Source organism: Branchiostoma belcheri, unplaced genomic scaffold (genome assembly GCF_001625305.1).
Source record: "Branchiostoma belcheri isolate BF01 breed outbred unplaced genomic scaffold, Haploidv18h27 scaffold16, whole genome shotgun sequence".
Taxonomy (NCBI): Eukaryota; Metazoa; Chordata; class Leptocardii; order Amphioxiformes; family Branchiostomatidae; genus Branchiostoma; species Branchiostoma belcheri.
This window is the reverse complement of record NW_017803046.1, coordinates 2,357,055-2,383,630: the sequence shown is the minus strand read 5'-3', so window position 1 is coordinate 2,383,630 and position 26,576 is coordinate 2,357,055. Positions and strand designations below refer to the sequence as shown.

Here is a 26,576-nt window from a genome sequence, read left to right as displayed (position 1 = left end):
TGTGACAAAAGTTCTGTTAGTGTTAATCTTAAATGTTTGAATCAAAATGTACATGAATGGTACATCAAGTAAGCTGGAGAGGTGGCAGTGTGTTCACAGCTATGGGCAGTTTTGAACACTGGTAGAGCGTCTTGTTGAAAGTGCAACATGCTTAGTGTGAAACTCAGTTGTTTCATGTTTGTTTGAATAGGTGGGGACTCTTAGTTACCTCAGGTAACAATGATGGTCCAACACTATGGGTCATCTTAAACAGATATCTGTTTCATAAGGCAGTGTGTCTAGAAAAAAAAACATTTCTTACAACTAACAAAGATTCTAAAGGATGAAACTAAAAAAAAGGAAACCTGTCAATACATTAACAGACTACAGTAAGACAATACTATTGCATCTGAGAGGACTGAATGTAAATGAAGTGCTACAACCAAGTCTTGAACATCTGTGCTATACTAGATCCACCACAGAGGACATAACATTCAAACATCTATTAGTGTAAACAAAAGGTGTCAGTCCTTTTATCTGGTTGCATCTCAGCAGCATCACAACAACACAGTGTGGAAAATCAGTAGAATATCAGTAGTATTTTGTATTGATATATCAGGTAGTAAGAAGTTAGTCTCAAATTAAGAATGTCTTACTGTATTTGACTTCCCCAATTCTAGCATGAAAATAATTACCAGGTAGACCCAAACTTAAGGCTACTAGTATTTGACAGTGAATATGAGGTCAGAATATTACATATTGAGATTCTCAACATTTGCTTGTATCATATAGAACTACAAGGGCTAAATGAATCAACAAAAAATTAGGATTTTAAGGGAGAATCAAACTTGAAGTGAAATGAATTGACAAAGTTCACACTATCTGTAGACCTGTACATCAACTTCTGTATGATACATGTAGTACTTACTTTGTACTGTCTTCCTTGTGTACAATGTTTTCTGACAGTAGAAATTCTGCTGATAAAAATTCTTATATCTCTAGGGTGCCAGATAACTATACAATGCAATATTCAACATATCTTCATTGCAGCCACAAAGAAATTACTGCCAGTGTTAAATACAATGTTGAACCATGGAGTTAGAAGGACCATGGTTGAACATACAAAAATCTCGTGAGGGACAATCACATGGCATTATACACTATAAGAACATCAGCAGCCAGGGAACATGACAAAAAAGGTGTTCAAAGACATACAATAATAAAGTCCTGTCTTTAAATCTTCACAAGGAAATTAGACCACATACATCATTAAACAATTATGTGCAATTATAATTCTTGCAGTACAGTTCCAGCATGGAAACAAATTTCTTTATTACAAGATGCCCTGAAGGTCCTACTTCTGGCAGTGTCTTATCATGCTCAGGCAAGAAAGGCATGATGTCTCGCATGAGCCAAAACATCTTATCACACTACTTGGTAAGAGGGACTGTTGGAAATGCCTAGGCAGATTGAGGGATGACAACAAGATGAGAAGCCAGCAACCTAGACGTGATTTGTCCAGTGTGAATTGCATGCTGGGGAAGTCTTCAGGATGTGTGGTGATTTTCAGCAGGACTCTTGCAGTTCAGACAGCAGGCAGGGAAGTGTACCTTCTTAAATCATCTCCAGCACCTGTTCATGGTAAAAGGCATACTCAGTCATACACGTCACTTGAATGAAAAAAAGTCCCAAAATGGCAAATGAATAAAGGACATTTATAACTTAATGCGTCTATAAATCAAAGACCTTCTCCCCCCACACGAAGAAGTGATATGATACTTACTTTGATTGTACCCTGACTATTGGCAGCAACAACAACATTAGAATTCTGAAACGGAAAAATGTACAACACTGTTAGCAATAGCTGAATTTCTAGGTAAAAGAAATAGACAAAACATTTTTACTTGTTATTTGATTGAAGACACATTATAGAGCAAAAATCTCCATGTATGAAATACTTTTCAGTAGTTCACAGAGCTGTTTAGGCAGTACAACTTAAAAATTTACAGACTGAACCTACCCCTTTGAAGCACACAGCACTGACAAATTCATTGGCATCTTCCTCCTTCTTCTCTTTGTCCTGATAAAAACAAGAAAACCATCATAATCATCCCCAGACCCCACTCGTAGACCTCCCTACTCTTCCCCACACCCCACTGGTAGACCTCCCTACTCTTCCCCACACCCCACTCGTAGACCTCCCTACTCTTCCCCACACCCCACTCGGTAGACCTCCAATACTCTTCCCCACACCCCACTGGTAGACTCAAAATTTACATCTCTTAATATCTATTTAAATCAAGTCAAAGATTCAAAGTTGGCAATTTAAGACTGAAAGATGCAGATTAAAGAAACAACTACTCACCAGAACACTTCTGACCGTGTCAAACTTGAAGGTGATGAGTTGTTTGGACAAGCCTTTGTAGTACACATATAAGGAGTTGTTCTCACTCCCTGTGAGAAACAACAGACAGTATGTTACACATACTATACATATTGCTCAACAGTGAACTCATGTGCAACTTAGTGCTGCCACCTAGTGGTCTGTAACAGTACTACACACTACCTGCCCTATCCTGCATCTTGCAAGTTTTCACCAATAATTCTCTGTTGAGTATCTAGCAGATTGCACAAGGCCTCTAATTTAATCAAGACTGAAATGCCCATTCATCATCCTTGGCTACTTGAGTACTGTTGTACAGTAATATTAATAAAAGACAATAACCAGACATTTTACTAATGTAAAATAATGTAACTGCTAATAATCAACCACACTAAAATTCACAGACACATCGAATTAAACCACTGGAATACGTCAGAAACTCTGAATCCCTAGTGAATGAGGTGACAGAGAGGTCTCATACTAACCACATGCAACGTAGTCCCCATTGGATGCCAGGCCAACAAAGTTCTTTTCGTTAATATGTCCCTGGAAAGTGCGTGTGCAGTGGGACTGGCTGACGTGCCACAGCTTTAACTGGCTGTCTGTTGACCTGCAATGTTACAAAAAACAACTGTCAGAGCAGTTATCAAACATTAATGGTTGTCAACCTAAATCTCTGGACCAAAGGTTGCGGGTTCCAATCCTGACCCAAGCATCAGAGTTTACTACAAACATGTTTCACATGCCATTACTGGTAATGCAAGTGAACAGCTATAGATACCGTATGTAATCTCACAATTCCTTATTCTATCAACATTCAGCAATCTGCATCAAATCACTGAGCTTGGAGAGTTTCGACTGTTAACGGTTAAGATATCAAAGCCAAATGAAGTCTGCCAGATCTGTATCACTATTACTGGTACCTACACATATGCTAAAGACCAATTAAAGGGTGAGTAAAACTTACGCAGAAACAATCTCCTGTGAGTTGACAAACTTGGCATATGACACAGCCTTCCTATGTCCCTTCAGCACATTCAGGGCTTGCCTTGTGTTCCTCAGGTCATAGTAATGCACACAGTGATCTGCAAAAAGTCAGAAAAATTCAGTTATCACATAGTTGTACAATGTCATCTACCTTTGCTTTAAAGGTGCTCAAATTTCAGATACAATGTTAAAATAAAGCATTTGCACATCTTTACAATGTGTATCATTTGTGGATGGACATATATTGTTAAACACATTACTGCAAGTGATACATTGTATGTGTGTCAAAACACAATGTGTTTACTACCACAGTACCCACCTGCAGACCCAAAGGCTATGTGGAACCTGCTGTTGGGGTTGAACTTGACACAGCACACGTTGGCCTTGGCCTCCAGACAAGCCACAGAGTGCTCCATGTTGGTGGCCCAGAGTTTCACTGCAAGGGAAGGAAAGAAGCCGTTCCAGTTTTGTCCGAAGTGTAAAAAGTGTACGAAGCCTTAAGCTAGAGAACCATCAGGAAGACAAAGGATTCAAACGTCACTGTTACATGTATCATCACATCTCTGATTAGAGCTGTGTACCTAAACAAATTTTAGGTACAGGTACAGGTACAGGTACACAGGTTTAGGTACAGGTCCGGACCTGAACCTGTACCTGAACAATTCGACCAATTTATATGCTCTTCTGAACTCATTCAATAACAAAAAAAACATTAATAAACTTGATAGTTAAGGTTTATTCTTTGTTTATGGCGAATGCTCAGATAAAATATAGGCAAAACTAAGATGTTTTGTTTTCATGAACACACTGTCCTTACACAGATACCCATTGTGGACCAGCTATTTACACATTTGAGGTCACAAATAGGCATAAAATTGGTGTGAAATTGTTTAGGTACAGTACCGGTACTGAGGGATTAGGTATTTTGGACCTGTACCTAATCAATTTTTCCGGTACAGTATCGGTACTGCGTACCGGTACACAGCTCTATCTCTGATACATATAGTAGCCAAGGATCATTTGTTACATTATCTGTGACAAAATCCATCAGACATATTCAGCTCATTCATACACAGGTTGAACTGAAGTGGTGCCTGGGGGGGAAGTAAACTGGAAAAGAGTGACTCTGTCTTGATTCAGGCTTAAGATGTACATTTATGGATGAGCAATTTCTGTACTTTAAAACCTTCAGCTCACTGAGGATGTGAAGTAGCCACTTGGCTACCCATTCCCTATTGGTTACAGAGTTCCCAGAAGGTTGATGATTTAATGGGAATGCAGTGCTAGAAATCCCAGCTTCTGGTACTCATCAGTTCCAACTCACAGTGGCAAGTGTTCCTGAGAGAGCCGTGAGGAGGACTTCAATGAATAACCGCCAATTCAAGATATGACAGAGTTAGAGAACAGAGATCGAAAAGCTGACAAGGAAATTTTTGCTACCAGTTAAGTGATCTTAAGTTCCATTTGCAACCAGAAACAAGTACCCTTTCTTCACAAAAGTACCTAGGGTGATGGGTACATAAGGAAGGTGAAGAAGTACTTTCTATCCATAAAGAGGGACTGTATCTTTTGAATCGCCCAAATACTCATGGCAATCCACTCACAATTTTAGAAACCTCATTTGACTCAACACTTAAGATAGGCTTTAAATGGACAGCCAGGATTGGCCACATGGCAGGAAAGAAGTTGGAGTAACTTAAGTAAAATGTCAATCACCTTTGGCATCGTCAGACCCTGATGCCAGGAGTTTGGGGTCCACATGGTTGAAGTCTACACTCCAGCATCTCTTCTCATGCTCCTGTAACAACAGTGTCCACGAAATCAACTAGTGTCAAGCAAAATCAAACTACAGTGTCAAGCAAAATTAAAACACAGTGTCAAGCAAAATTAAAGAACAGTGTCAGCAAAAATTTAACAACAGTGTCAAGCAAAATCAAACTACAGTTTCAATCAAAAATCAAAAGAACAGTTTCAATCAAAAATCATAAGAACAGTTTCAATGAAAAATCAAAAGAACAGTGTGAAGCAAAAATCAAACTACACTTTAAAGCAAACTAAACCTCGACAATCCCCATTTTCATGGGTGGCCTCAAGGCCTTTTGTACAGACAGAGTAAGTAAGCAACCATCTAGAATTCAAGACAGACAAATGAATATATTTTACATTCCAGAAGTCAGTGTCGTCACCAATTCAACATACAGCAAAAGGGTACAGGGTACGTATAAAAACAACTGAGCAGAGGAAATCTTACCTGGAACATTCTACTTTTTGTTGCATTGAAGGCATCCCACAGAGTCACGGTGCCTTCATAGTCACTGCTGGCCAACATGCCTTTGTGGTAGGAGCTCCAACATACACAACTGGAACAAAATCATTCTTGTTTGTTTGTTTGTTTGTTTGTTTGTTTGTTTGTTTGTTTGTACCATTCTTTGCTTCAGAGTAGGTCTCCTACTAGGCATTCTGAGCTTTACAGTAGGTCTTCTACTAGCTCCTACCAACACATACTTGTCCCACTAACATACCACCTCAACACATACAATGAGGTTGGTATCATTGCTTCATGGGTAGACTTACAACTGTTTAACATTAGATGCATGAAGATACAAAAATCCCACAAACCTGATTTTGGAGTTGCATGCCATTTCACTGCAGGGGTAGTGAATGTCCACTGCATCGCGTATTACCGTCCCATATTCAAACACCTGGTTGGGGAAAGATTTTATACTGTGTTGTTACACTGAGACATCACATTGTTTTATACAGTCATACAAGCCTCTTTCATTCTAATGCCTTTTCTATTTCACTGGTTACAAAACATTTTTCCTACACTATAAAAACAACTGAAACTGAATCTCTCACTCTCAGTACCAAAACATAACTACATGTATGTTGTTACACTTAACTATTATGGATTCTAGTGAAATCCCCAAAACAGCAGACAAACTTTATAATATGAGTTGATTCGACCTTCTGAGCTGGCAATTATTGAATTTATATCACGTGTTCAGCTTGTTCTTACCTTTATTTTCTTGGTAACCCCCGCTATTGCAAAATACTCATTGTCCCTATCAAATTCAATGCTGAAACAAAAGAAACTCATGTTAATCTTTATGTTTTTTACGTCCTGTTTTTTTTTCCACAGGTATCAATGACAGCTTGCCCAAGTGGCCTCCCTTTTTTTGAGGGAGGCTGCACTTCTTTTTTCTACTTCTATGTTTCAAAGCAGTTTCTTTGTGTGGCTATACTTGTTATGTAGTCCTCTGTGAGTGTAAATAAAAAACTGCACCTTTTCTACACATGGGGGTGCTTTAACATACTGTAAACAGAGTACTTGATTGTACAAGAATGTAGTTGTGTCAGACAATCCCTTTTTTGAGACCTAACAAAAAGACGAATTCCCCTTGTGGGAAACACAATCATACTGTACATGTAACCAGACTGGACAAGAAGGTTTCTACCATGAAAGTAAGCATATACCTGGAGACCACGTCCTGTTGTGAGCTTGCAAACAGGTTATTTCTAGCATGAGTGTTGGTAAGTTATTTATTTGTGCACAAAATGGGTTGCTAACATTACTCCGCAGGTGACCAAGTGTTATGAAATTAATAACAACTTGTAGTTCATCTCTTCCCTTACCATTCACACGTGCAGGGCTCAAAATACTCATCTTTGCATACCTACTGTGGTGCAGGTTACAGTCAAAACTACCTGCACCTGAGTTTCATTGTTTTCATTTTCCCTGGCAGGAAAATTGTAAAAACAAAAATCTTTGTACACTGAAACATCCCATGCAAGGGCCAGTGCAGGTAAGGCACAGTTAGACATCAGAAATACCTACATACATGTAATTTATCTGTAAATGGAAGTGGTATTTTGAGCCCTGCATGTGTGAATACACAATCTTAAGAGGGAAACATGACACCCATGCACAGAGGGTCTGTCACTATATAAGACATAAAATAATATTCAAGCTAGATTACTTTTAATGAAGCCATTGACATTCAACATAAAGTTAAACAGGAAAAAAAAAGAAGAAAATAATCAAGGGTGTCATTAATGGAAATGATAAACACAAGTCAACAGAATCTGTCAAAGCAGTTAATATTTAAGAGATTTTGGTAAAGAATCTGACAGTACGTCTTAGGAGATAAAGATATGATAAGTACCTTGAGACTATGCTTGAGCCGTTGTAGATGTCGCTGGCATAACTGAGGGTAGCGAGTGGTCTGAAGCCGCTGTACTTGGTGAACTTGGTCAGGCTGTCCGTGAACTCACACAGACTGTCTGTAGAGTGGGTCTCAGCTTTGGGAAGGAGTGACAAGGGAAATATCATTAGATAACTTTTATACCACATGGATGTACATGACATTGTAGTCTGATAGCAAGCAATGGGTTTTTAGTTATTCCTTAAGGGTGGAAGCAAGTAGCATGACATCCTGTACCAAAAATGAATTTTAAAAAAATTCTAGAAACCTTTCGTACTGTACACAACTACTAACATGATTTGAGAAACAACCTGTCTTACCCTTCAACAAGATTGCAGACTTGTAATGTTTTGGCAACGTTTAAAAAGTTATGGCATTAGCCATCTGGAAACTATGAATGCCTTAGTTTATTCCACCAACAGTAGATGGAATAATGCGTCTTACAATATGATTCATTATTATACATATCTGACTTACTTTGTCCAAACTCTTTTAATCTGATGCTGAAGTAGCACTTTTCCAGGTCATCAAAGTGCTGGTCCAGTCTGGTCCTCCTACTGGCCAGGGTGGAGTTTAACCAGTGATATCTGCTGACCTGAAACAGGGGTGGAATGTGAACGTTTTAGTTTATCAAAATTTCAGTTGACTGTAATTCAATGCTGTACTAGGCAAGCTACAGACACAGGTGCTGTCTACCAAACCGTACAGAAGTGAAGTGCAATCAATGTTGTACATTAAAACCAGATCCTTACGTTTTTGCTGACATTGAAGCCTTCCGATGGACTGTCTGTTCTCCCTTCTGTCTTGACTGGGACTAAGCTTGTGCTGGATGTGTCAGAGCTGTGGAAGATATGGATGTGGTCCATTTCATGAAATGGTAGTAAAAAGGCAGGGTAGTAATCACAAGCTACAGTAAGGAAAGAGGATTACTAGAATGGGAACAAAAGACAGAAAACCAGTTGCCTGGCAATGCCAGTGTATGTTATCTTTAATGTGTAGTCAAATTCTACCGTAAAAAAAGTGTGTACCATTGCTTATTAAATTCATTTCACTTCTAGGTCAACTCCTAACATGACCAACTTTCTTTGGGTCTCATTACATTGCAGAAAAATAATCCATGATATCCACTGAGCGTAGTAAAACTGTCCTGCTGCCATGTGTGTATGTCCAGATCAGGATCTTACCTCGTAGCCTGAGATGGTGGGTCGTGGCCATTCAATACCCTGGACATGTCCTGCATTAAAAATAAAGTTCTTTTATATTCTACAGTCATGTCATTCATATATCTTTTACATACATTTCTGCATTTAGAAATAAGGTCATTTTATATTTGGCAGTCATGTAATACATATATCTTTTTACATAAATTCCTGCATTAAAAATAAAATCCTTTTATATTCAGTAGTCATGTAATACATAATCTTTTACATGCATTCAGCTTAAGCTGATTCCTTTCAACAGGCACTCCGAGGATGAAGATAAAATTCTCCCATTTCCTTGAGCTTAAAAACAGGTCTTATGTTTGACAATCCCTTTCTGGGCTGGTAAACCAGGTCTTTACTTCCCCCTGAGTTGTTTTTACTGAACGGCAGACCTCCTTCCCAAAATGGGTTAATCAACTTTATTACGTCACCATGGCAATAATAACATACGCTTATTGCTTCATAATCTTGTATTCCAGTAGCCATGCAAAACAATTAAAGGATCTAGGACAAGGTTTATCCAAAATGCCAACTGTTCCCACTGCACTGCTTTCCTTTTGCAGTTTTTCAGAGGCCCAATTATCCATTTTATGGCAAATAACTGTGTTGTGCCCAATGTGATTACAATATTTTGCGGTATCTGAGCATTTTTCTGGAGCACCAATGAGGAGAATGTGGTTGAATATCTGATTACACCAAAGCGGGTTATTGCTCATAATTATTGCTAGTAGGCCCAGGCGACCTAATTCTTCCCCAAAGAGCCCTCCAGGGCCCAGCAAATGCAAGGCTTTGATTTGGTTTAGGCCCTAAAGAGAGGGATAATTTTGTACTTTGAGTATGAAGCAATATGCTGTCGATCTAGTTCCAGACAAATATTTCACTGATAATATAAGACATAGCATTGGGCATGGTCTACTTGTCTATAGAACAGGTATTGTACCAGTGCTCTTCTTTGATTCAGTAATGACTTACATTCTTTTGATCGGTCCCAATTCTGACATAGTCAACTTAGATTGAGATTTTGTGTAAGTGCATTGTGATAAAGTCATAGCTCATAAAATGTACTACATGTACATGTAGTATAAGTGACATCAGTTATGAAGGTAAGGTATGGTACATGTACTCACCAGGCCTGTGTGTTGGTACTTGCTTTGATGGCTCGACATCATTTCCTGTAGAAAGGTGTAAATAAAAGCGACTGTCAACGTCACTGCCATATTAGCATCTCTGTTTGTGCTAGAACATCTAGACCAGATAAGAAACACTCCTAGAAAAAAATTATACTCATAGATGTATCATTTTAACAGACATGCAAACTGCCAAGACACAATCTCCCATGTGTTACAAATAAAAGACTTTTCAGTCCAAACCCAGACATCTTGTACCCTCATAATTCCAATGAGCCTAAGAATATTGAGCTACTTGGACTTCAATGTCTTCTTGTTTCTAAACAAATCTGTCCATGTTGAGATTGTGCAGATAAGAATGAAGTCAGATAGATGTTACAAAGACAGAGTTAGCCATGGCCAATCACTTACAAGAACTCAGACATTCAACCAACTACTAACTGCTCACATTCTTTGCTGCAGCTGAAAGTCCCTAGATAAAAAAATACAACCAACTTCCGTTGGCAACTTAGCAACTGTCTGTCACAAGTTAACTACTTCTGTAAAACGCTGCACAATAAGCCTTCTCTCCAAACTGGCAGCGATGCGTGCTCCTAATGCTCTCTCATTCAGGGTTCTTTCCAGGAAAAATCAATGCCGTTCCAGAGTTATGCAGGGGCATTCCGATTCAGTGCAATGCTTCTAAGGTAAGCCAAGACGGTACATAACCTATGGTTCACTGGTTAGTTCATTTGGTAGCAGAAATTTATTTCTTAAAAAAAGTAGCATATGAAATTAATATACATGTGCATGAAACAAATAATCAATGAGGCATAAAGATCGTAAAATAATTTTCCAACACATTTTTCTGACAATTGTTTGTTAGACAAAAATATCTTGTGCTCAGAAATACAAACTGAGTCAGCGGATTCCAGGAAGTTTGTATATAATAAGAATTCTCTATTCCATGTGTTTTGTTACATATTTTCATATCTAATTGACGGTGACATTCAAACCCTTTAAAAGATTAGAACACAGCACTGCCAGTGATTTCTGATGACAGCTGCTTGCTATAACCACTTAGCAAGAACAACTAACAGAAGGTAATTATCTGCAGGTTTTGCACTGAAAAAGATTCATTGATTCTCACCAGGCCACAGTCAGCAAAGTGCATGCAATGCTTCTAACAGTTGCATGAAATCAAATAGTATAGAAAACAACATCTACTTATTTTGTTTTATGGACAATATGAAAACCTTTGGAATAGTAAAATTTGTCAACACAGCAGTATCTGTTGAGTTTCCTTTATTCACCAGTGGTTTTTACATGTGCACTGCAATCCTTCTATCAGAAAACAAAATCTATATTTAGGTCTTCCTCGCAGACTTAAATTGAAAAGTACCTCGGGGATAAACAGAACAAGAGGTTTGTACTGACATCACAGTTTCAAGTACCTCAAAGCGAATGCAGAAATAGCACTGCCTGCTTTTGAATTTGGAAAGACACTCTGGGAATTGTACATTGTACTTGCTGAATGAACGCTTTAGTAAATGTCATGTGAATAGGAAGAGTACAATTTCCCCAACATTGTGATGTATTTCCAAGGTTACATGACAGAGATATACTAAGTGTCTTCAAAGGCTTGTCTTCTAAAGTCTTTTTCCAGATTTAAAAATTGAGATTTCAAACCTCCTGGCAGTATCCTGAGTTTCTGTAAATTTATTTCGACAACCAAAGAGGTGGCCTTACATACTACAATTAGCCGTGACGGAAACCTTACAGACTGAGAGACCAGAAGTGCACAATCCTAACTTGTCACAAGCCCTAAGCAAGTACCCCCAGTGACTTGCAGCAACTGTGTAGGTGGACCTTCTGTCAATCTACAGTTACAAAATCTACCCCTTCCTATCTATTCCTTTCTGCCACTCTACTGCATTCAAATACCTACAGACACACAAGCAAACACATGCACAAACACACTTAAAACAATACATTTTTGTACACATTTGTACCTCCATACCTGGATATAATGACATAAAGTATCCAATGTTCAGTTTAGTAATGTACATGTAAATGTATGCACCACTTACCTGTACTCTCTGCATGTCCTGGTCTAATACTGAGACCTCTCCCATCAGTTTATCTAGTTGCTGGACAAAGTGCAGAGGGAGATAAGAGAAGTACCAATTAATCTAAAACAGAGAATCCATATAGAACAGCCCAGGCAATCACAGGAGGATCCCCAGAGCTTTTCCCTCTGCTAAAAATGCACACCATGTAATTTGTGTCTCCCTTCATGAATGTCTGAAAGGAACGAGCAACGGGACATCTAGAATCCCAATTACCTTGTACCCATATCTGGGTCACACCACTAGTAAATGCACCAAGGGAGACGGGATTTTCAGAACTACCACTGCTACAAAGAGTCTCATCTCAAAGCATGTGCCAGAAACATGCTGGTTAGATTTTTTTTTTACTTCTGGGATAACAGGATTACGATTTGACAGAATAAATCAGGAATGTTTGGTGTGGAATGGCTTACCTCTTGTTTTCTTCTTCTTGCATGTTGGAGGAATTCTTTTAATATTTGATTCTGTGCTGCTATGGAGTCCTGTGGGAAAAGCAACAAGAACAGACATATAAATAAGACAGCGAGACAATCTGAAATTTGATTTTGCTGACTTTGATTTTTCTTTTCTTCAGGATGAGTAAATACAAGGTGACTCACAGCTTCTAGTCTTGTTTTCTTCTGATAGAGGACTTCCAGCATGAGGTTGACATCGGTGATGTCCAGGTTATCATCTTCATGAGACAGAAGTTCCTGGAACTCCGTCAGCTTCATCCCATTCTGTGGTACAGACAGGAGGAGGAACACACTAATTTAATTTCTTGGTTCACGAATTCACCTGCTGCATTTTTTTCTGATTTGAAAAAAAAACAAAAACCTTTGAGCCTCTAAATCAATTCCAAAATGCTCATATTTTGGCCACAACAGTTGAAAGAAGTCCCTTCTCTTCAGAGCTGTTAAAGTTTTTCCATCTATCAATGACGAAGTGGTTTGATTGAAAGTTTGAAATTCATTGTTTGAATTACAAACCAGCCTGGCATGTTGACTTCATGGCTCCTATCAGTATCATAGCATTTGGGGCTATCATAGGATGCCTAGGCCTGTTTTCATAAATATTATAATTATTTTTTGCCCTGTCGCTGTCAAATGTGTTTTCTGAAAAAACTCAGAGAACCAACAGATCAAATTGGCATGGCCTAAGGAGAACGATAATAGCAATTCATGCCTCTGTTGTCCATAATAGTGCATGTCAAAATTTATGAGTCAAACCTTTCAAACCAGCCAGTAAAGCCAAATCATATAGCTTAGCAAAATTGGTTTAATCAGACAAATACGCATCATAAATCTACATAACCTTGGGAGCATAATATAGATTGTACCATCAGTCAACCACAATGCACAATAACATAACAGAGACATGCCAACAATGCTATGTAGTGCTTGGTAAAATCTGATCAAAGTACAAATTATATAAAAACTTACAGGCTGATCCAGCTTGACTCTTTTTCTTTCTTCCAGTCTCTGTCGATGCTTCAAGATCAATTCGTTTACTAGAACAAGAAGGTACAAGATATATTGCTGTAACAACTGTATTCCCAAAAGGATACAACAAACATGACCACAGTTACTCCTCCAATATTAAATGATCTTGTGGACAACCATGTAAAATGGATCTACAATACCAATCTCCCTATTCAATCATATAAGTGGTAGTATAATATGCCTATTACAACACCCTTCCTAGAAAACATTATTACCTACCATATGTTTCTTGGAAAGAGACCTTAATCAAGAATATTGTATCGTGGGATTTTGATCATTTTGAAATACTGAGTAGGTGTGCGATTGTCTGGCTCCCTGATTACTTTCTATTTCTTAGAAAGATTTAAACATTCATTACACCCAGTCAGACTAGTTCTGTGTCAGACAATTTAAAACTGCGGCATGAATTGTACTCACATAAGAAGTTTGGGAAGATCTGGTCTGTCTTCTCTATCACAAAGTTGCACTTGGGACATCGGTTGCTTTCTTCTAGACTCTGCTGGATGCACTTGAAACTGCACATTAGGGAAGAAATGTTACTGTTAACAAACTAAGAACCATAATATCAACAACATGTTTCATATCAACATCTCTGTTTGAAATACTCATAATTGCAAGTTTGCTGCTTTGTTCCTAAATCTTCCAGAACAACTTTAAGAACAATACTTTAAGAAAAATGTCCTTAACATGGAATAGTAGCTCTAATTGTAAGACACATAAAAAATACCACTGAAAACAAGACACACACTATCTGATTCAGAATGTTCCACTTATAGTGAAATACCGGTATGTAGAATAGTCCCACTATATGTTGATATGGCTGGTAATGGTATAGAAGGAAATATGAGGAACTGCATTCTCAAAAAAAATAAGACATTTCTTCTGACAGATACATATAGTCAAACCTAAATTTGCAAACTGACTTCTGACTTTCTTCCAGACATACAAATGTAGAAATCCTAACAAGCACAGCTGGTAGTCTACACTAACAAGGAACCACAGGCTCAGCAGGTTTGATGTAAAATTGAATCTCATCATGAATCTGACTCTTCTGAGCCTCCCCAGAACTGATCAATGTGCTTGTCTATTGCCTGTACAATTACTTCTACCTACTATAATGGATATCTAACAAGTTTTAACTCAAACAGAATCTACACAAACAAACCTTCATCCAGTTCATTGCCATTTCAGGGGAAAGACAACGTAAGAAAAAAACTTTGTAATCAAAATTGTCATAAAAACTTGCCTGACGAAAGCAACATTATTTGTCACATTCATCATAGAAACATCCCTGTCCCATCAGCTATAAATTTATTTCTTTTTCACCCACATCATAAACATGCTCCAATCACCAGCCCAGGAATGAATAAGCCCGTGATATTTCCTTCCTGCGGCTGGAATTACCCACTATCAAGCCAACTTCCTGATGGAACAGATTCTCCCCACGTGCGGCAGCCTGAGTCTGGCTGATGTACACGGTGATGCAGCTCAGTGGACAAACACAAGCCATTCACATCGATCCATTCACTTCCCCGCGCACAATTCACCCCGACGGATTGGCAGCCGGAAGCACGCTGATTTAAATCGATGGCCAATATGACATCTTCCCTTGCCCTATGTGAGCTATTAAGGTCATCTCATGGCCTCCTGTAACACTCGTTAAGAAATAAATGCAGGGGGATTTATCTCTGACATTTTCCAACAAGAACAAACTTCCGGTACATGTAGTTTTAAACTACCTCAAAGCACTCAAAACTCCACAGGGCATCCACAAGATAGATCCCTGGATTTCTCTGGAAATCATAAACTGCTGCGTTCACAGGTTCTATTTGTAATCTAGGACGCCGAGCAAGCTGAATTTGAAGGCTCCCGTCCCGACCTGATGCCTTTGGCTCCAATCAATACCTAATATCCGGCTCACGCTGCGCTCTCCCGAGAGGTATCACATCATCTGCGCTACTTCCGGACTTTTATCACATCTAAGCAGGGCAGAATAAAGTGGCTTAGACACTCCATTACATCTAATAACAACTTTACTACTGCTGAAACTTTATCTCAAACTTCATTTCCATCCAACAGAGAAACTATATCATTCTGTTATGAAAAACAAGACAGACAGCCTTTGGCAACAAGAGTAGATTGTGGGGATGAGAAGCTGACAGTTAAGCATTCTAATTTGAAAATACATGCTACAAATAAAAAATTACCAATAATCTTTTTCCTAGCATTCATAATATAATCCTAAAACAATTCATAGTTAAAACGAATATGAAGCTGTTTCTGCCTATGTATGTCACAGTATCAAGATGTCCATTACAAAGCAACACCCTCTGCTACAAAAGAGCAGTCAGGGATATCAAAAACTGCTATCACCAATTCCATATCATCAGTAACCATTAAAACAATCAACCAGTCAGTCAGGACATGTAGATACTGTACATAGAAATACCCATTGACACTGATACTGATTCATATCTATGTGTTGTACTTACAGCAGACAGCAACTCATGGTTTCAGTACCATGGCCAGAGGCCGTATGCCACATGCATATTCAGACACTGGTTATAAAACCATCCTCAAAGCAAACCACACCACCTGGCATATCCATTGAAATTCCAAGCATTACCGTCTTCCTGGGTTGAGATGATCCTTCAGCACGCAAAAGGCTTATCTTTGCAAACAATCAGCACTTTTCCAGATACCCCCGACAGGATGTCTTTCAGGTGGCTTACCTCTAAGTATTCAACATCCGGAAGCATCCATCAAAATCAGAAATAGAAACGAGTTATTCCCATTCTTCAAACTCAACATCTCTATGAGATATACTCCTTCCTGTTTCTCAACCAAGACATCTTCCTTGCTATGTCAAGGACATCGTTACATCTGCGGCACTAACAGGAAGCCACCTGCAGTAACCTGCGAGCACCACACTCATCAACGTCAGCGCCGGTAAGGTCCGGAAATCCATCCTAAGCGCGCTGATTGTTCATGCCGAGTTCCCGCGCCAAGAGCTTCTCCTCCAGTTAGAGACTCAGCGGGGTTCTTTCAACTGACATTTTAGGTCAGCTGCATATAAAAAGGATACATAATCATTACAGCACTAGATTCTATTTTTGAATGATAAGGAAGCCACAATTGGGGCATTTATATAATATCTATTCAACATCATAAAAATGTACATGTGCTCCAAAACAAAATAACTACAAAAATAGTCAAGGTAGGAAAGGTCATATTCATAATTTGCAATTTTTTACCACGTTGGTATGACTTGTACATGTATAGATTTACCACCAAGTTCCACCACCAGGGAATCCACTATATAATTGATACAGACATCAGTGGTTACTTAGAAGTGTACATGCCAGTGATGATGCAGATCTACTGACAAATTACATCAATTTTACTGTTGAATCCAACAACCCTCACATCCCTATATCTGACATCCCCTGGCCTGAGTAATAGCAGGATGTGCAGTTGTCGTGAAGACTTGCCTGTAGAATTATACTGAGGTAATGTGTATCATCAGCCAGGTGAACCCTGACATTACTACCTAAATGGCAGTCTGAGCTTCCCTCCGACCTGCGCTACCCTCCAGACGAGCCGGCAGGTCATGCACATCCAATTTTCCAGCCTCCAGCCCATTTCCTGGACATGTTAACCCGGCACATCTCCATTCATCACACATGCACGCCGCAGCCAAACTGACAACATCAAAATTAGACCGGAAAGAAAGCCGCAATTTCAGCAAGGGTAATAGAAAGTCACATTTCAGTAACATGAACGCTCCTTTTTGGTCACACTTACTGAGTTCTGAAAGCTTGGTTCTAATCTCTCTACGATTGTCTCAAACTCGAGCCACTCGCCAATCATGATGTCTTGAGCAAGGATTGTGGATACAGCCACGGATGGCAGACCTCGGCCCCTTACCCATAATGCTTTACAACCCTTCCAGCCCCACAGACAAGATAACCAAGTACTGAGGATAAATGGTAATGTTGCTCTGCCCTACACAGCATTCATAGATCAGAAGTCAAGCAACAGATGCAGCAGCCATCTCATTCATACATCTCTGCCTGGGATTCCCAGCAGGAAATTGTGTGCTGAATACAGTCTTCCTGGGCCATCTTGTCTCCAACTGGTTTTGACAGCTAACTTGAACATTGCCGGATATCGTATCTCAACAGTGAAGCACACAGCTTACTAATTTACCCGGAAGCTATTTCTTATCATACCTTACTCTTTTATCTTCTACTACATTCTACACTATTTGCTACTAACTGTTCGCAATGATTTACTTAACACATCCAGTTAAGTGCATATACACAACACAATTATTAGTAACATTCAACCTGAACAACATAAACTACTTGATGGAGTGAAAAAATATGTGGAGAAATCTAGTCAAAATTGCATGTATAATCTTATGTAAAATCATGCAAGTGCAAATAGACATAAACCACATTGTCAACCACTCCTTGGGGACTGTTTATGTAACAGGTGAGTGACATGTAACTCTATACACAGAAAATGACTAAACATTACTATGATTCATATATATGAGGGAGCAAACATTGTTTCATGATAAAGCCTATGACATAAAAACAGCATGACATAACATTTTTCCAGATAAATATGCTATCAGTTTTTTCCATTAAAAATTGCCAGTGCAGTAATTAGTCATAACAAGAAGTATATGCATCCTCGATATGAATTATTGATATCATACATTGTTGTACTACCACTAGCATTATGCTTTGGACTATCATAGGATTACAAGTAATAAAACTAATAGAGGCATTTTCAATATTGCATGTTATATTACAATGACTGGAGTGGTTATGAATTAACGTAAGGAAGATAATATGAATGGCTATCGTGGAAAATAAATGTGCAGTTCAAACGTACAACTTCAACAGTTCAAGATATCCGATAAGGTCTGACCTTGTACTGCCTTCAAGGTATTGCTGATATTGTCCTCTAAAGAGTTAGTACCCAGTGTTATCTGATGGGGCACAGCTCTATTACAAGTCCAGTCTGTGCCGGAAGTTCTAATTCTCTGTCCAGAAACTAGGCCTGGGATTTACCTGGGAAGCAGTTGGGTTGTGGTTGGAATTTGGTTATGACATTATCTCTGGATAAGGTAGATGTGATAAGGGGAACATCCACCGGAAATGGCCCTGAGCCACCAGACACCCCGCCATTTGCGCTCGTGGTCGGAATCAGCGATAAGGACGTTTATACCCGCCATAAACCGGATGCCAGGAAATTACGATTTCGTTATAGTACAGGAAGAACAGGAAATTGTTTGCCCCATCTCCACTGCGGATTAATGGAAGGGGTTAGACTCGGGGCCTCTTATTGTATGACACGCCACCTGCTGCCCGTGATTGCAACCTCACAAGGCTGTAATTATATTCCATCAGAACGCACACTTTCCTGTAAGGGGCTAATGGGTAACTGCCGGGGAACAAGCTGTGATAGAAGACCCAAGAGATGAGGGTGAAATTTTACACTGCAGTTTGTAATTATGTTTTGCTCCAAGGGTGCGAGGCATACTTGCAATGTTTCATACTTTCTTGCTTCTCCCATAAAGCAATTTTTCAGCAATTTTTCCAATTGACAAATTCAAACCCAAAACTACTACTTGTACTATTTCTTTTTTTACTTGAATTTCTGGTGGAAAATCAGTTCTGGGAAGGCAGTGTTTCAAACAGCGTATGATGTTCCCAAACCTCTGACTTGTACTTTCTACATCAAATAATATTATAAATATAGCATTGCCATTGCATTCATGCCAAGAGTATAGACCATCTCTGTTGTATGATGTTACCTTTGATACAAAAAATTCTGAATCTAATTTCTACCAGCCATTGTTACCTGTTACTTGGTCCCGCAGCCAATATTAGGCACAATCTTGTTTCTTTGAAAGCTGTGTCCAAAATGCTGGCAACCTACAATTTGCCATGTGATGAAAAATTATTCCAATTTTATGCCCTACTGATAGCTTCACAGAAGCTGCATTACCTCAGGCTATACTCAACATTACATCTACACTGATGACTGTAGCGTGCAGACTGGAACAGTCTTTTAACAGTGAGATGTGGAAGATGGGTCAATCAAGGAGTGAAGTAGTTGTATCAGGCCCTGAAGTTCTTCCCTTCATGTATTTAAAGGATGCCTGATTCTTTTTGGCATAATGACATGGTTGACATTTTCAAGGTGAGCCAGTTTTTGTCAAGTCACAATATCAACTTATATATTATTGCAGTTTGCAATATCTATCATTTGTAGTGCTTAACAGCTAGGTAGTTTAAATAATTTGGTGGCTTAGCCTATGCTAGCATTTAGGTCAACTACAAAATATTCCTGTTTCTTTTTTTATTCTCATTTTTTATTTCATTTTTACCCCCTAGCTATATTAATTTCATACGAAATTCTGAGAACCAAGAAATACATCAGGCATAGCCAAAGAAACAACTGAAAAGAGTCTGACCTATGAGCTACAAAATGCTACTAATTGACAGCATCTCACCAAGTGTGGTTACAAGTATGTTTCTGCCAATTAATAAACAATGTAATACATAATACTTTTTTTGTGGTAAGCTATTAAAATGAGGGACAGAATAGACAGAGAGTGCTTTAATTTAAGAAAGACTAGTCTATTTTAAGGTTGATCTTATATAACTTAAATCTATTTTAAGATTTTATATAACATCAATTTATTTAATTAAAGAATACTTACCAGAAACTGTGGCCACATTTTGTCATATGTGCCTCTTCTATCATGTCAAAGCAGATTGGGCTGAAAAACAAGAGATAAAAATATAAGCACATTATATTTCATGCTGCTGCAAAGCGAGTTGATTATTATCACTTGACGTGTTTTATATGCATGGAGTAAGCTCGTATTCATGTACACTAACAAGACAGCATGCAACTTTTGAACCATACAATGCAGAGTATAACAAGATTATAAAGGCACCTGGGACCACATGTGGAGTCTACCACCCTCACAATACTTATATAACAGCATCGAGAGCAGCTAAAAAAAGATCTACTGCTGCATGTTGTGGTCACACGGTTGTCAGTAGTTGATGAACTTAATCTGTTACAGTAGATTGTCACTAAGTTATAAATAATATTTATAACTGTAACTCATGTCAGTAGAAAATAGTTCACTACAAATGGAATTTGCACTGACTCATTTCTACTGGTTACATGACCAGCCAGGGCTCCAAATCCTTTTTCTGCATTTACAAGTTACAACACTATACCATACTAAAAATCTGTCCAGAAACCAATCAGACTGATACAGCAAAAAAAATATCATAGGCTCTGGTGGCTAAGTTTGAATTCTGCCTTCACTGTACATTGTATTTCACACTATTGTCATATGCTCTTTAGTTTTTCGGTATGATATGCTAAAATAATTGTATTTTGCCTCCAGGAAGGTCTGAGGGATCATAAAATCCTACACAAATCCACACAGGAAACACCAAGAGGCAGCTGCTTGGGAGTCCCTCACTTCCGTTCCGTTTTCTACAAATATCAAGCTTCAACAGAATTTTCTTACGGCTGTTTCACAATTGAGTGTACCCATTTACTTTTCCACATGTTACCAGTTGATAACAAAGACTACATGATATATTGATGTTTCAGACTTATATTTCCCAAAAGCTGGTGTGACAAGGAACTTAACAATAAAAAAAGTAGGGAAATCGGTTAATATTTGGCGAAACTATCGACAAAAATATTACTTAAAAATGCCCCATTTTCAATGTTACCAGCCGTCATTCAGTTTTTTCACATTCTAACCATTGCTGCAGACATCACAAATATGGTTGCTAGCTTAAAATTTCTTATTTTGTACAAGCAGGCATATGTTTACCAGAGATTTGTTACCAATTTTTGAAGATACACCACCTTTTTTTTGCCGGGAAGGTTATTTTTCACTTTTACCCCCATGTTACCAATTTTAGTGAAATATTTACTTAAAGATTGCAAGGTCTGTAGCATTGTTTAATTATACTGTTATAAGTGCTAGTTTGACATGAAAAGGTTTAATATGATGTATGTAAGAGAAAAAAAATTGAATGAGATCATTCCTACTTTCATCTGACTCACAGCTAAGGATTGAAGTACAGGCTGCCATTTTCCGAAAAAATCTGTCCCGTCCGTACCCCCTCTTGATTTCTACATTAAGTAAATACTATAAGCTTCTAATTATGATGGCTTATAAGTCTCTATTGGCATATACCAAACCACCATAGAAACCATTTCTGTGATAAAGAATTTGCCTGATATAGCACAATATATCCCCAAATGTCCCGTCCGTACCCCTGTCCCGTCCGTACCCCCCACCTGTCCCGTCCGTACCCCCACTTTTATTTTTTAGCCAAAAGCTGTGGAAAATGGCATTCCAATTGCTTGAAATACTCATAGTAAAACCTTAAAAGATACAAACATTTGTCCTCCTTACCAAAATTAGCAGTTTTTAATGAATTAATCAACATTTGCTTTCATCCAGAGGAATCTCTTGTGGACATTGTCTACTCCGGACTCACGTGCATGTGAACCAACTTTAGAGAACTGTTCTGGTTCTCTGAAAAAGGTATTAACAAGCCAAGGTGCAAAAGAAAACATAGCAGTTTATGTGCATTTTGTAGCTGTGCTAGAAATTGAAATTCCTTCAAGGGAGGAGGGTTGCCAATAACTCTGAATTTAGACTACAAATCCTGCAGCGCCCCCCCCCCATTCTTTTCTTTGAGCAAACTCAAATATATAAATGTACAGGTTCTGATATGTTATATTATGTTATTAATGCTGTTACTAATGTTCCCAAAGCCTTTTTAGCAATATTAGTAATTAGAATCCTTGAATACCTACCATCAGCTGATTTTTTAAAGGAAGGCCCTAAATTATATAAGCCAGAAAACGTTTCTGTTCATACTGTAATATACAGAAAATTCTAATTACAATGTCCAGCTTCCTTTTTCTTAGTCTAGACACTATCACAGTGTTTGTAGATGCTTCATTCACTGGAATTAGTGAATAAATGTGTTTCAAAAGGTTTGGACAAGTCCCTGCAGTATCAGTCTTTTGACCCATTGTGTCCCGTCCGTACCCCCACATACAATCATAAAATGATCATTGAAAAGTCCCTTGACATGTTTCCAAGATATATAAGCTAGAACCTTTTGTAGAAATATATACAGAATGAAATAATAACAGAGATAAGCTTCCAAATTGCCTGAACTTGAAAATTTGGTATTTGACCTTTCCTTGAACATGAAATGCCAGCAAGTTGTTTTTATCGCAATATAATAAATGACCAGAAAATGACACCGCAAAGTGTTACTGCAAATCAAAGTCAGTTTTTTGGTGTTGTGGATACTAGTAATGGAAGATAATATGGAATAGTGTTTATCTTTTGTTCTTTATTTGGGTATATTCTATGTAACTTTACATACAGTCTTGCAGTTGTCCCGTCCGTACCCCCTTATTGACCCATTATAAAAAAGACCTGTATCACAGTAACCGAGATGTGTTGTGCAGAGATATTTTAGGATATGAAGCCCAAACTATGTACCTTTGAATTGCCAACATAAATTTTGAAGTATATGAAAGTTGATTTTTCACCCTAAGTGACAGCCTTTTGGTACACTCAATTGTGAAACAGCCGTTACAATACATCAAAGAACATGCTTTTCGAATGTTACATTAATGTTTGATATGGTATGCTTGCCAAACTTCACAGAATACCTTTTGCAGCAGAGAAACCACAAATCACAAATGTCAAATCAATGATGTGCCCAAAGTGTTAAAAAAACATCTTTCTTATGTTTTTGGCAAGGCAAAGTATTGCAAGAATATGTCCCAATTGCCAGACTAGATCTATGTTCCAGGGTTTCATTCATTATGTAAGATATAATATAGGTGGTAACAATGCAAACCTTCATCCTTCATTCACTTATTTCTTCATTGACTTGTGCACTCCACTACATGCAGCCTAATGAACCAGTGTAGCATCTTATACTTCATTTGGTAGGCATTTATTACGTTATTAATACTTGTCAATGGCCAATTATGATGACATTTGAGACCAATTGATACCTGGACGACTTCCAAGACTTGTTACAGAATTATATGTACAATTTTCTTTTCAGTAGAGGTGTGCCTTGCCCTCAAGCGTGTCTGACTCCCACTACCAAAGAATTCCAGAGATCCATATTTCATGACCAGAAATATTCCACCCATTTTAAGCTATTTTGACTGTCAACACTGATACAACAATATTCTTATTTACAATTACTGAGTTGACATTTGACAAATGAACATCTTGTATTGTCCTAGCCATCAGAGTATTGTCTTAGACATCAGAGCCTTCCTTTTAGAGCCAATAGGTTGGCACAGGATTGTGTAATTTGCAAAGGTGGCACACTCCAGGGCATGCAATTTGAATGGCCGGAAATAAGTCTCCTGGTAGATATGTAGAAACATGCTGCAGGGTCTTGGTTCTGATTGCCTCCGCCCAGGGGGTTACATATTACCAGTCTAGGTTTTTTTTTGTTTCATTTGCTGATTTGGAAATAGAAGATACAAAGAAGTTGCAATCCAAATTATCAATCTAAGTAATACACTTTATAAATTTTGGGTAAGCTGTGGCCCATTGGTCAACTTGACACCTGGATACAGATAAATTGATGTTAAATATTTCATTTCAACATTACAAACATTTACTGACAATCTTAATATTTTTAGTTTAACATGATTACAATAGAATGCTCATAAAAAAATTACACACAACAGCTATGTGAGCTTAGAAAGATATCAGTACATGGATTCTCAATATTGTCTGAGTCTGGGTACATCTTGGTTCATCTTTTGTTCTCTAACATCTGTCAACATCATGTGAAATTGAAGTATGTTTACAATAACTATATGGTAAGTTGTTATTGCTGCTGCTTTTGTCAGTTACATTTTCATTTGCAAGAAGACAGGGTTTAGCTTCTACAAATTCCATTATACATTTTTGCACCTGAGTAGGTGGGCGGGTAGGTGGGCGGGTAGGTGGGTGTAAGTAAAACATACCTCGCAACAATCACACCTGTCCATCCTCAAGAATGTTATTGGAATGTACAATTGAAAGTGAAAAAAAGGTAATCTTCAAGTAGTCTAGCTTTTCACTGGTTTGCAGTGACTAACAGACATCACACAGCCACACACAGACAATGTTCTTGGCAAAGGAACATAGTACACGTTTCAAAACATATTTGGGGTTTGATGGCAGCCAACAATGTAAACACCAGCTGTCTTGACAAGTTGTACATAGTTAATCTGTAATAAAATCTTGTAAAGATGTAAACAAAAAATGCAATCGGTCATTTGCTCAATAGGGAAACTGAATAACCATGTGTAGGAAATCTGAGTCATAAACTCTAAATGGTGTTCGGTGGTACCTTCTTACTTAGTCTGCTTCTAGTACATTTCAGACCTCCCACAATTTTGACAACTACAGGTCCAAGTTTACCTTAAAAACTTCACAAGTCCATGGTATCCACAGTTGACACCTACTCCCAAACTACAGTATCTGACTCTGAGAGGGATAAAATCTACAGACACTGCCAAAGTCATTTTTGAAATGGTTGATCAATTATTCTTGACCATCTTATATATTCCTCTCCTATAATATGCTGTCATACAGTTTTGCAAACCAGGAAGCAAGTTTATTAATATTTGGTGTCTGAAATTAAAGACATGAAATGGGAAATCTAACTTAAATTTTTATAAAAGCAGTGTGGATTGGTAAAAACTGCATCAATGTTTATCAACCAAGAGTAATGAGTAGGAAAGTTCACTTTCACACAGGTGTTTCGTCAGGTGGACCACCCGCCCACCTGCGGACGTACCACCCACGGGAGGCAACTATCACACATTCCCACCGCTCTAGGCTATGTACAGCAGCGTTCTGATTGCACAAATTAACGACACAAACAAGGGCATGGGAATTAGAACAAGACAGTTGTTTGTGTCCACGCCACCAGGGAGTTTGGCCCCTAAAGAGATAGTCCGGAAGCACTTGGTGTTGTGCCGTGCTGACCCGAGGCCAGATACAACCATACGGGCTGTCCGGCTAGCGGGGGAGTATTTGTGCACCGGGGCGTCGTCTGTGGCATTTGTCATGCTCAAATATCTTGGTCACTAGTTAGCCTGAAAGGGGATATATCAGCTTTTTTGTATGAATGTACCAACTCCTTGTGCTAGGCTATTTAGGGATTATCTGTGTGCAGAGGATGTTTCGGAACAAAGGCCGTCCTAAACAATCACCGGTTTCCTAGCACACGGGGCATCAAGGGAAAACACGCTAGGAAAATTTAGCCTGGCGTGGAGTTCTGGTCAGAAGTTCGTCACTGAAAACCTTACCAGACGAAGTCGTTGTTCTTGTCCTCGTCTGTGTTGATGATACCATTGTAAATAGGAGGCTGTGGCCGCTTCAGTCGCCGTCTCGTCGGCGTTCTTCCTGCCATGACACCAACACTTCCCAGGCCAGACGTGCAACGTCCCTCACAGTCCGGCTCCTCTCTGCAAGCTGTGGAACCCTGGTCCGCGATTGCAATGTCTCCCTACGAGGACAACCCCGTCCCCTTTCACGTGCAGCTGATCGGAGCAGCTAAATCACCCAATTTTTCATGCAAGATGGGCCCAAAAGTAGCTCCATTCGCAACATGAAGTTCGCTCTACATTCGAACCTGGGTGGAACACGCATGCGCACCCATCCCAGGATGCACCTCGGCATTCCTGAGCAGGTGTCAATGTCCCGGATGTGTCGTCTGCTACGCGCCAAATCTGCAAAATGTCGTCTGCTAGACTGGGTTTGGTCAGCTGTGGAAATATCACTTCATGTTTTCCTCACCGACTGTGAATTCGACGGTCGCAGCGAAGGTAGATCCATTCTGTGGTATTTTTCTACATCTTGAAGCCTTAATTCCAACAAAATAATGTTTAGAACTTTTATACTTTGAAAGTTATCATAACCCACACGGGCCTGCATCTAACATAACGTTACAGTCATATAATGCGCTGTGCCAGGGGCCGTTAAAACAT

The 26,576-nt window shown here is 38.8% G+C and overlaps 1 protein-coding gene across 1 annotated transcript; it reads right to left on the bottom strand.

Moving 5' to 3' along the window:
• Positions 1-29: 29 nt before the first annotated feature.
• Positions 30-26,257, bottom strand: LOC109466115 (E3 ubiquitin-protein ligase RFWD2-like). Its single transcript, XM_019763743.1, has 23 exons — positions 25,896-26,257; positions 20,215-20,274; positions 13,890-13,987; positions 13,413-13,480; positions 12,591-12,710; positions 12,405-12,473; positions 11,953-12,012; positions 9,884-9,928; positions 8,739-8,788; positions 8,307-8,394; positions 8,032-8,149; positions 7,516-7,651; positions 6,369-6,429; positions 5,969-6,051; positions 5,601-5,709; positions 5,066-5,147; positions 3,669-3,785; positions 3,330-3,447; positions 2,848-2,972; positions 2,345-2,433; positions 2,000-2,059; positions 1,763-1,807; positions 30-1,611 (listed from the first exon to the last, which is right to left on the bottom strand). Exons 1-23 carry the CDS (start codon positions 25,997-25,999, stop codon positions 1,594-1,596), a joined length of 1,923 nt encoding a protein of 640 aa, XP_019619302.1. The 5' UTR covers positions 26,000-26,257; the 3' UTR covers positions 30-1,593.
• Positions 26,258-26,576: the final 319 nt, after the last annotated feature.

What these genes read in the sequence shown, in the direction of transcription:
- LOC109466115 (XM_019763743.1), bottom strand. Translation starts at nt 25,999, where the DNA reads ATGGCAGGAAGAACGCCGACGAGACGGCGACTGAAGCGGCCACAGCCT. An exon ending in TCACAGGAGATTGTTTCTGC is followed by an intron (nt 2,973 to 3,329) that starts GTAAGTTTTACT and finishes GTAACATTGCAG; the next exon opens with GTCAACAGACAGCCAGTTAA. An exon ending in GTGCTGTGTGCTTCAAAGGG is followed by an intron (nt 1,808 to 1,999) that starts GTAGGTTCAGTC and finishes TTTCCGTTTCAG; the next exon opens with AATTCTAATGTTGTTGTTGC.